Raw genomic sequence first — 11,365 nt, 5'->3', positions numbered from 1 at the left:
TAAAAAAAAAATTTTAAATAATTTACAATAAGATTTAAAAATTCTTAAAATAAAATTTCATTTTTAACAATATATGTATCCATCAATTTTTTCAAAATTTTTTGTAAGAAACTAGCGCTAAATTAACAATTTTTAAGCCTTGTCCGATCGTGGTCAAACGATGGGATCTATTTATGTTGAAATTTTTAATTTTTATATACGCAGTGGTGGCCAAATGACTAACTTGCCATTTGACAAAATCACACAAATTCTTCACAGCAAATGTGTTTTTAGGCTGAGTCTCTCCAAACTTAACCTTCTTTCTGTGTAAAATTGAGATTTGGTCAAATGACAAGTTTGGCCTACCGTTTTCATTGTGTATATAAACATTAAAAATTTCAAATTAAATAGATCCTATCGTTTTCCCACGATCAGACAAGGCTTAAAAATTGTTAATTTACAGCTAGTTTCTTACAAAATATTTTTAAAAAAATTGATTGATACATACATTGTTAAAAATGAAATTTTATTTTAAAAATTATAAAATCTTATCGTAAATTAGGTATTTAAAAAAAAATTTTTAATATTTTTATTGAAAACTACGCGTGAAAACAAAACTTTTCATTATAAAAAAGTCCAATTTGATCAATTTTTGACCGAGTTATAAGCATTTAAAAAAAATTTACGTTAAGGTATTAGTCGCGTAAAATGGTTTTCGTCAGAATTTTTTCAAATTTTGCATACTTATTCCTGGAGTATTTATCTACAGAATGAGACCAATTTCATTAATTTTGACCGTTTCAAAGCTTCAAAAAATGAATTCAAAGTTCATACATTTTGCATGGAGGGAGCACCCTATGCATGTATTGATTTTGTTAAATAATTATTTATATGATAACTAATCGTCAGATTTTAAAATAAAAGTACCAAAGTATTCAATTAGATGAAACAAATAAATAAAAAAAACATGACATTTTTTGACCGCGCCAAACTATAAATAGTTATTAATAGTTATTAATAGTTATTAATAGTTATTAATAGTTATTAATAGTTATTAATAGTTATTAATAGTTATTAATAGTTATTAATTGTTATTTTTTTAACTTTCTGTCAATAGACAGAAAGTTAAAAAAATAACTAAATTATTTGAATTTTCATACGAACGAATAGAGTAGGGAGTTAAACTATCTCTCTCACTCTCACTGCCCCACTCTAGTAAGCGGCCCGGTAAACTTTTGACCAGAGCCAACTGCGTGACTAATACCTTAAAAACGTCATTTTTCAAAAATCTGTATCTTCTGAACCGCTTTATGAAAAAAATTTGAAAAAAATCAAGGTAGCTCATTTCAAAGAGTACTAAAAGAAAAAAAATGTTAAAAAACAAATTTAAGATGCAAAAGCAAAATAATTTCCGATTTGGCCTGGAATGCCCCATACATTAATTGATTTGTTTTCATGTCAGGAATGTAATTTTGACAAGAATTAATGAAAATATTAATAGATAAAAAAGTTATTTAAAAAAATACAAAAATCGATTTTTTTCAAAAATTAAAAAATTGCTAAAAAATATTTGTTTCGATATTTTTAAAGATCCTTTTGTCTAATTTTAGGTGTTCGTGACCGTAATACACCTCAGTATTGATTCACCTTCCAAATTTTATCAAAATAAATTAATAAAAAAAAAAAAAAAAAATTTTTAACTTAAGTTTGAGTGCGGACTATCTAAAAGTTAATATTAAGAGCTCAAATTTTTAGGGAATTTTTTTCTATTAATTTGGAAGCATTTAAGCCCCTGGGAGCAAGAAAATTCGAAAAAAACCTTTTTAAGGACCACCCTAATATATATATTAAAAAAGCAATTTATATATGATTACCAATGTCCTATACAATTAATAGTTTACGTCAGAGACGAGGGAAACTAACCTTTTGCATGTGTTTATAGTTTCTCTTTATTAAAAACTAGTTGAAATGAAACAACTTTCTATAAGAATTTTATTTTCGCACAGTTTTTAATAATAATAAAATATAACATTTTATAATCTAGGAAAATGTTACAATACATTTATATATTCTGTAACATATTATATAATTTATAGTTATGTAAACATGTTAATATAACATAATATAAAATATAACACAACCCCAAAAAAGTATCCTGCGCAAAAGATCACAGTACCATAACCCCATGTCAGAACGACTTATTTTTCGTTGCATGTCAATGTATGATTTTGCAACGTTTTTGTTTATGTATACTACGAATTTCGTATAAAATATTTCCATAAATTCTTTAACAAATCCTTTCTTTTCCCTATCCGTTAAAATGATATATTCGCATTTAAGTATTTTGCTACTTTTGCGAAGAGCAGTGCTTAAGGCAGAAGCTGTGCTTGGTGATCCATATTTTTTATTCCATTCACTAAACTGTGTGACAACATTTACTGCTTCTAACACTTTATTGAACATTGTCGTTGAACGAATCATGTTATCCTGCTGTTGTTTTTTTTTGTTTATTGGAAGAAAATTGCCGAAAAGTATAATGATTCTATCGTACCTGATGATATTAGAAATTTCGTCATTGTTTCTTAAAATAGGAAGTATTTCGTGCCACATTTTATAAGTAGCGTCATGATGAACACGGCCGATTTTGTGTGCTGCGTTTTGCAATATAGATTTCGTACTGGATAAACTTGATTCACTACACATCGCATGATGATGACAAATATTATTATTCGTATAAAAGCCATAACATTTTGGGCAATTGATTATCTCTTCAGCTGCTTTCTCTCGACCAACCTGTGATCTTCGCTTGTGTTATGTAAAAAGTCTCCTTTCTTTCTGATAACACTTAATGCTTTTTTTCTTTCATTACTTTTCTTTTTTAAGGACATAAATTTATAATCATTTACTAATTCTTTTTCAACGTAGAGTGTTTTCAGGACCTTAATTTTTGTCAAATAAAATTGTTTATATTGTGGCCTTGGGTCCAAAAGATTTGAGAAAGTTGTTAAAAATCAGCAATTATTACTTTATTTCATCGAATGCATTTTCACTGTGAACACAGCTCATCAGGACTACAGAAAAAATATAAAAAAGTTGAGTAAATAGAAAATATGAAATCAATAGCAACATTGTGTGTGGAATAGACCTACCACATTGTTCAATGATACAAATTTATAAAACTTTTAAAAAATTTAAATTCGAAAAGTTTTTTAAAGGCCAACATAACCTCAAAGTCGAGACCTGTCAAAAAATGGAATAAAATTTTTTCGGATTTACTGGATTCTTGTTTGAACAAGATCCATCGAGACTTCCTTCATTTTATAATAAATAAAAATCCAACAGAACATTCCAAATTGATAAATAAACATAAAAATAATAAACAAAATAAATAACACATGTGCTCATCATTACAAAGGACAGTGATACAATTTCAAAAAACATAAAATATACAATAGTAAAGTCTATGACACAACACAAACTGTAGAAGAAAAAATATATAAAGATTGATTCACAGTGACAGAAATTCCTTCAAATAATATGAAGGTTATTTCATAGATGTATAGGTATGCACCGGAATTATTGTCCTTTAGTGTTCGAAATTCTATCACATGTTCCAATAATATCAAAATACATTATTGATAGATTGTCAATATCAGTTCGGAAATTTACGGAATTTGAGTCCTTTGCGATGTAATACATTTCTAAAAAGTTTCTGTTTCTATAAGAACCTTCGACATCTAAGATTTTAACGCTGTTTTGGTCGAAGCAAAATGTATGTTTTAAATTCGTAGAGTGTTTACATAACGCTGTGTTGGTCTTTTTGCGTAGTTGTGAATGTTTATGAGCAGAAACTCTTTTTCTTAGTTCTTGTATTGTCTGGCCAATATATATGCCGTTACAATCATTACAACTTAATTTATATATAACGTTGGTCTTCTCGAATTTTGGAATTCTGTCCTTAGGGGATGGAAGTAAATTGTTATGAAGTTTCATAAGGGTTGAAAAGACTATTGAGATATTTAATTTTTTACATAGGTTTATGGTTGGTTTGAGAATATCAGGCACATATGGAATTACTATAGTGCGTGAAGGTTCGATCAATTTTCTGTCAAAATTTATAACGTTATTATTATTATTTTTCAAAGTCAAAAATTGTATTCTTTGATCGATATTCTTTTTTATGAAATTATAAGGGTAGTTGTTTTGTTTTAATTTTTCAAAAATAAAATTTAAATTTTCAGCATGGAAATGTGGTTCAGATAGTAAAATAGTTTTATCCACCAAAGAAAATATGATTCCCTTTTTAATATTAATATGATGGTTGGACCAAAAATTTAAATATCTACCCGAGGAATATGGTTTTTGGTACCAATTTGTCTCAATAAAACCTTTTTTAAAAATCAATTTTAAGTCTAAGTAGAATAAAAGATAGAACAAAAAAAAAAAAAAAAATAGTACAGAATTAATTAATAAAATCAAACATATGAATGTTCCAGACACACATACCATCATATCTTTGGACGCTGTTGCCATGTTTTCGAATATAGATCCTACTTTGGTCCTTAAATTGCTTGAGGTTAGGTGGAATGTGATTAAAGAGCACACAGATCTGAATTTTAATCAATTTTATGATGGAGTCAGTCTGTGTGTGAATAATGCATATTTTCAGTATGATCACGAGTATTATAGACAAAAGTTCGGCACTCCAATGGGTTCTCCGATTTCATCATTCTTAGCAGAATTGGTGATGCAACATATTGAAGAGGAGATTTTAAATGACAAATCCTTAGATGTCATTTTCTATTTCAGATATGTTGATGATACCATTGTTTGTGTCAGGGAGGGACATATTCGGAGACTGGTAGATGCTTTTAACGAGAAGGGTGGTTCCTTAAAATTTACAGTAGAGTATTCAAAAAATAAAGAAATAAATTTTTTAGACTTAAAATTGATTTTTAAAAAAGGTTTTATTGAGACTTTGAAAAATAATAATAATAACGTTATAAATTTTGACAGAAAATTGATCGAACCTTCACGCACTATAGTAATTCCATATGTGCCTGATATTCTCAAATCAACCATAAACCTATGTAAAAAATTAAATATCTCAATAGTCTTTTCAACCCTTATGAAACTTCATAACAATTTACTTCCATCCCCTAAGGACAGAATTCCAAAATTCGAGAAGACCAACGTTATATATAAATTAAGTTGTAATGATTGTAACGGCATATATATTGGCCAGACAATACAAGAACTAAGAAAAAGAGTTTCTGCTCATAAACATTCACAACTACGCAAAAAGACCAACACAGCGTTATGTAAACACTCTACGAATTTAAAACATACATTTTGCTTCGACCAAAACAGCGTTAAAATCTTAGATGTCGAAGGTTCTTATAGAAACAGAAACTTTTTAGAAATGTATTACATCGCAAAGGACTCAAATTCCGTAAATTTCCGAACTGATATTGACAATCTATCAATAATGTATTTTGATATTATTGGAACATGTGATAGAATTTCGAACACTAAAGGACAATAATTCCGGTGCATACCTATACATCTATGAAATAACCTTCATATTATTTGAAGGAATTTCTGTCACTGTGAATCAATCTTTATATATTTTTTCTTCTACAGTTTGTGTTGTGTCATAGACTTTACTATTGTATATTTTATGTTTTTTGAAATTGTATCACTGTCCTTTGTAATGATGAGCACATGTGTTATTTATTTTGTTTATTATTTTTATGTTTATTTATCAATTTGGAATGTTCTGTTGGATTTTTATTTATTATAAAATGAAGGAAGTCTCGATGGATCTTGTTCAAACAAGAATCCAGTAAATCCGAAAAAATTTTATTCCATTTTTTGACAGGTCTCGACTTTGAGGTTATGTTGGCCTTTAAAAAACTTTTCGAATTTAAATTTTTTAAAAGTTTTATAAATTTGTATCATTGAACAATGTGGTAGGTCTATTCCACACACAATGTTGCTATTGATTTCATATTTTCTATTTACTCAACTTTTTTATATTTTTTCTGTAGTCCTGATGAGCTGTGTTCACAGTGAAAATGCATTCGATGAAATAAAGTAATAATTGCTGATTTTTAACAACTTTCTCAAATCTTTTGGACCCAAGGCCACAATATAAACAATTTTACTAATTCTTTTTCAGAATAATCAAGCATAGGTGGGTAATCTTTATCACAGAGATCATCTTCACTATTATTCTTATTCTACGGAATTTCAATTACCTCCTCCAATTCTTTCCAAGAACTATTTTTGAAAATTCGAGATGTTAACTGCTCTAGTTGAATTAAGATCATTTTTAGTACATACAACCTTATCTTCTTCTTCAAATCGACATTCTAATAAAGTGTCGACAATTATAATTTTACGACTCTCAATGTCTATAAGTTTGTCAGAATTATTTACTTCTCAATATTGTGATTATTGACTTTATTATTAAGTGAGGTTTGAATTTAAATTTCAGACTCGACGAAAAGATTACAATCCATTTATAAGTGTTTTTTTTCTGTTCTGACTAGTGAGAAGAAATTTCGAGTTGGTCTTTTAATTGCCATTTGTCGTCATTGTTGCTAAAAGTTTCCAATTAATAATCAGGTACGGTGATGGTTATACTGTTTTGCGAAACTACATCGAATTTACTGTCATGAGAAGAGGGTTTTTTTTATTTGCATGATTAACAAGCCCACGGTTAAAACCATCAAAGGGCAATACAGAAAAAAAATTACAAAAGTTTTAAGGTTACGTAAGTGTAGTAAGAACTAAAGAAAAACAAAATTTCGTAATTTACTTAAAAAAAATAGAGAACAAATAAAATTTTATAATTTTTTATGTGTTGGCATGATTTTCTGAGGTTTCAATTACATATGTACAATGGTGGGGATTCCTTTTATGTGGCGTATGTTGGTGTTTCCTTTGCTGATCCGTTCGTCGAAAGTCTATCTCACTTGTTTGTATGTTTGTTGTTGTAGATATGTTTGCAAAATTAACTTTTGTAAATTCGAACTGCTCTAATATGTGAGTGTCTGTTTCTTCTGATTTATCGTTTGAATGATTCTCGAGATCGAATTTGATTAAAATTTTTTCCTCCTTTTCAGGTGATATAGGAACTATACTTTCTTGGAAACTGGCTTGTTTAACATGATTAATTACCAATCTTTATTAATAAATTTAACCTCTTCTGATTTGTGTAGAGAAATATTCACTAATTCGTTTTTAAGTTGACTGACACTTCTTATTAAAAAGGTTTTCTTCACATGAAGGAATCACAACCGATATAGATTTATGCGAAAAGAATTCCTCTTTAAATTGATTCTTATTTATATCGAAGATTAAATCATTTTTTTCAATTTTAGGTACTACAGAGGATTCACTGACCTTTCCAATATGATTACTGCATTTCTTAGAGAAATTGACGAATTCATTGAGTCTAAAAGCAACATGGAAGAATTATTATTAAAGGAGTAATACATATCTTTTCGCAAAAATCTATTTCATTATAAGAATGTTCAATTAATAATGCATGCGGTAATGGATCAACATTTTACAGTCTACCTGTCATATATCGTTTTCTAATATTTTTTTTAAATTTTTTATTTTTTTCTCGCAGACAAGATTTTTATACTTCAGGTAACTCACGCTTTTTATAAATATTTTCAACTTTGCTAAGAACTTTTTAATTCGAAAGTTCAAAAAAAATTTATTTACGGTAAGCAAAATATTTTTTTTTCCTTAGGGAATTTTGGGAAATCTGCCTACAGATACCTTGAATTCCGCAATCCAAGGTTATGTGGGGTTTATATAAAAAATAAATAAAAAGAAAATTGACCCACTAAAACCCGTAACCCTTCTTTTGAATCCCTTTACCCACCCTCGGAACTGGCGTAAGACTTTAGCCTTCGAGGGCAGCGCTCTAACTCTGTCGCTATTGCGACTTTGTTCTTTTTTTGCAGTTCTTCTGCGTCAATAGTTAAAATTTAAAACCATTTCAACGTCAAAGCCAAATTTACAGCACAACAATGAAGAAACAAATGTTAAAAAAGTGTAAAAAGTCAAAATATGATAAAATTGTAAATAGATGTAAAAAACAGAAACAAAAAAAGTAAACATATATATATATATATATATATATATATATATATATATATATGGGACGTTTCACGTTAAGTGTGCCACCCCGTTGGCCAAAATTGAGAGCTTCCTAAAAAATTGGTTATACCCAAAAGTTATTCATATATATAGGTACTTTCGAAAAATATGTGGCCTTTTGAAAAATCCAATATGGCGGCCCCAATATAACCTATAAATGTATCTAAATTAAAAAAAAGCGGCCTAAAAGTGCTAATAAAAAGGGATTGAATGAGGAAATCACCTATGAATTGGGGGTAAAATTAGCACAAGGATACATACTTTGTATTCTATAAGCAAAAACGTTAATTTGATATCGAATTTCAGAAAATAAATATGGCGGATCCAATATGGCGGACAGAAAAATTTTAAAATGCATCGGATTTGCTTAAAAGTTGTTACTCAGGGGTTTTTGGGGTCGCTGATGCCGAATCTGATGTTTATTTTTAGAAATTCAAAATGGCGGATCTAATATGGCGGACAAAAATTTTTTTAATTCATCAGATTTAATTGAAAGTTGTTTCTCGGGGGTTTTTGGGGTCGCTGATGCCGAATCTGATGTTTATTTTCAGAAATTTAAAATGGCGGATCCAATATGGCGGACAAAAATATAAATTTTTCAGCTTTTATTGGTACTACTTAGTATTAAATCAATGAATTAATTAACACATTAAGTTAAATTTGTTACAAATATTCTTCAAAATTGTTTAAACAAATATTTGTTATTTATTAACTTTTTAGTTTTTTCCATTGTACCTTGAGGGATGTAGTATTTATCTAATCTTGCAATTTATAAAGCTAATTATAATGACCGATAAAAGTTATAAATGTCAAATCGATATTTCAGCAACTGTTTAATAATCATATAATTAAACAATTAATTGTTAAATTTTTTCTAATTACACATAGAAAATGCGTATTTTCAAATCTACAATTTACTGAACAAATAATAATAAATAAGTAATATGAATGACAAATTACAGTTAAAAAAATATTTATTTGAATAATTATTGAGATAACCATTTCACGAAAATTCTTTATTCATTAAATAAATAAATTTTTCGAGGCGCACCTTAAAAAAATTAATAAATATCAATAATAACTTAATTTGATAATTATTAAAACAATTGGAGGATGAAGTAATTGATGTTTTTAAATTTTTCATTCCTCATAGAGGAAGTATCTTTATTTTTTATTATGTGTAAAGCCGAACACAAGAAAAACTTAGGAAAAAGCATTTTTTTAACGCATCATATAAAACTTTCTGAAAATCGACATCAGATTCAGTATCAGCGACCCCATAAACCCCTGAGTAACAACTTTGAACCAAATCTGATAAATTAAAAAAATTTTTGTCCGCCAAATTGGATCCGCTATTTTAAATTTCTGAAAATTAACATCAGTTTCGGCATCAGCGACCCCAAAACCCCCGAGAAACAACTTTCAATCAAATCTGATGAATTAAAAAAATTTTTGTCCGCCATATTGGATCCGCCATTTTGAATTTCTAAAAATAAACATCAGATTCGGCATCAGCGACCCCAAAAACCCCTGAGTAACAACTTTCAAGCAAATCCGATGCATTTTAAAATTTTTCTGTCCGCCATATTGGATCCGCCATATTTATTTTCTGAAATTCGATATCAAATTAACGTTTTTGCTTATAGAATACAAAGTATGTATCCTTGTGCTTATTTTACCCCCAATTCATAGGTGATTTCCTTATTCAATCCCTTTTTATTAGCACTTTTAGGCCGCTTTTTTTTAATTTAGATACATTTATAGGTTATATTGGAGCCGCCATATTGGATTTTTCAAAAGGCCACATATTTTTCGAAAGTACCTATATATATGAATAACTTTTGGGTATAACCAATTTTTTAGGAAGCTCTCAATTTTGGCCAACGGGGTGGCACACTTAACGTGAAACGTCCCATATATATATATATATATATATATATATATATATATATATATATATATATATATATATATATATATATATATATGTATAGGCTGTGCGCTGTCACCTCCGTGTAGTGTGTCCTACGTTCTCGCCTCCACTATTTCCCATGGAAATATTAAAATTTTTCTTGTATATATGTGTTAAGGAGGACCCATTAAACACGTTTTTCAAGAGAGGGGTAATGATTTTTTATTTTTTTTAAATATACATTTTGTAAGTATAACATGAACGATGAGACCTCCCTTGTATATTTGGAAGCGCGTTAATTTCTATACGTACTTACCTCCAGCGTTGTTGCCACAGGTATTAGGGAGGTGTGACGTATTTCTTATGCTTTATGTTGAGTTTAACACTAAGGCTATAAGATCTAGGTACTTTAGAATCACTAAGAATCTCAATTTATTTAACTTTTAAATGTATAACTTTTTTTATTTACAATTTAATAATTTAAAATTTTTGTATTTAATTGTTAATCATTTAGGTTTTTTAATAAATTACTTTAAATTCAGTTATTTATTTAAAGAATGTTGATAAATTATTTAATTTTTTGGATAGTTAATTAAAATTTGCTAAGAAGTTTTTGTGTTTACCAGTATTCATTTTTATAAAATATTTTGAATTGCTTTATATTATTAAATATTAAATAAATATTAAATATATTTTATTGGAAAAGTATTTTTTATTTACTGATAAAAAATTCAAGAGTTATTTTTAAAGTTTTTTTTCACTGAATACATTAATTATAATTTTTTACAAAATCGAATACTTATATCTAATTATTATTAATGAAATTTATATTCTTATTGATACTAATAAGTAGATGTTTTTTTATAAATTAATACTATTTGGATTCAATAAAAAATTACTCCTCAATTTATAAAATGTTAATCGTTATTGAAATTAAATGAAACTTTTTAACAAAGATAAAATATTGCGATAAAATAAAAATATTAAGATTATTTGTTAATTTTTCCAATTAAATTCTGAATCTTAGATCTTATTTGTGCTACAGTTCGAATACTGTTTGTTGCTGCGATAAATGCCTTCATATCCTTTGAAGACGGATAGTTTCCATTTTTAACAAATTTGTTGAAATGAATATTGATTGATTCCAACTCTTTTTTTGACCAACCTGCAAAAAATAAAGGTTTTACATTGGTACACTTTACATCTCCTTACGAAGATGACTGACAAGTTTAGATGAAAAGAAATATTGCATTATTTTTACTTACCAGATTTTTTATTATTTCGTTTTTTTGG

At 27.8% G+C, this 11,365-nt stretch overlaps 1 protein-coding gene and 1 long non-coding RNA gene across 2 annotated transcripts; one reads left to right on the top strand and one right to left on the bottom strand.

The window, feature by feature from the left end:
* Positions 1-2,929: 2,929 nt before the first annotated feature.
* LOC122509960 lies at positions 2,930-4,317 on the bottom strand. Its single transcript, XR_006302395.1, has 2 exons — positions 3,129-4,317; positions 2,930-3,050 (listed from the first exon to the last, which is right to left on the bottom strand). It is a non-coding gene; the product is annotated as an uncharacterized LOC122509960 (long non-coding RNA).
* Positions 4,318-4,421: 104 nt separating this feature from the next.
* On the top strand, positions 4,422-6,280 carry LOC122509970. Its single transcript, XM_043624331.1, has 2 exons — positions 4,422-5,951; positions 6,030-6,280. The coding sequence occupies exon 1, from the start codon at positions 4,463-4,465 to the stop codon at positions 5,522-5,524; it is 1,062 nt and encodes a 353-aa protein (XP_043480266.1). The 5' UTR covers positions 4,422-4,462; the 3' UTR covers positions 5,525-5,951; positions 6,030-6,280.
* Positions 6,281-11,365: the final 5,085 nt, after the last annotated feature.

The sequence above is a fragment of the Leptopilina heterotoma genome, unplaced genomic scaffold (genome assembly GCF_015476425.1).
Source record: "Leptopilina heterotoma isolate Lh14 unplaced genomic scaffold, ASM1547642v1 Lhet_65, whole genome shotgun sequence".
In the NCBI taxonomy this organism is placed as follows: domain Eukaryota; kingdom Metazoa; phylum Arthropoda; class Insecta; order Hymenoptera; family Figitidae; genus Leptopilina; species Leptopilina heterotoma.
This window is presented reverse-complemented; position numbering and strand designations above follow the sequence as displayed.

Excerpts from the sequence above, each read along its gene's own strand:
- LOC122509970 (XM_043624331.1), top strand. The coding sequence starts at position 4,463 with ATGAATGTTCCAGACACACATACCATCATATCTTTGGACGCTGTTGCC.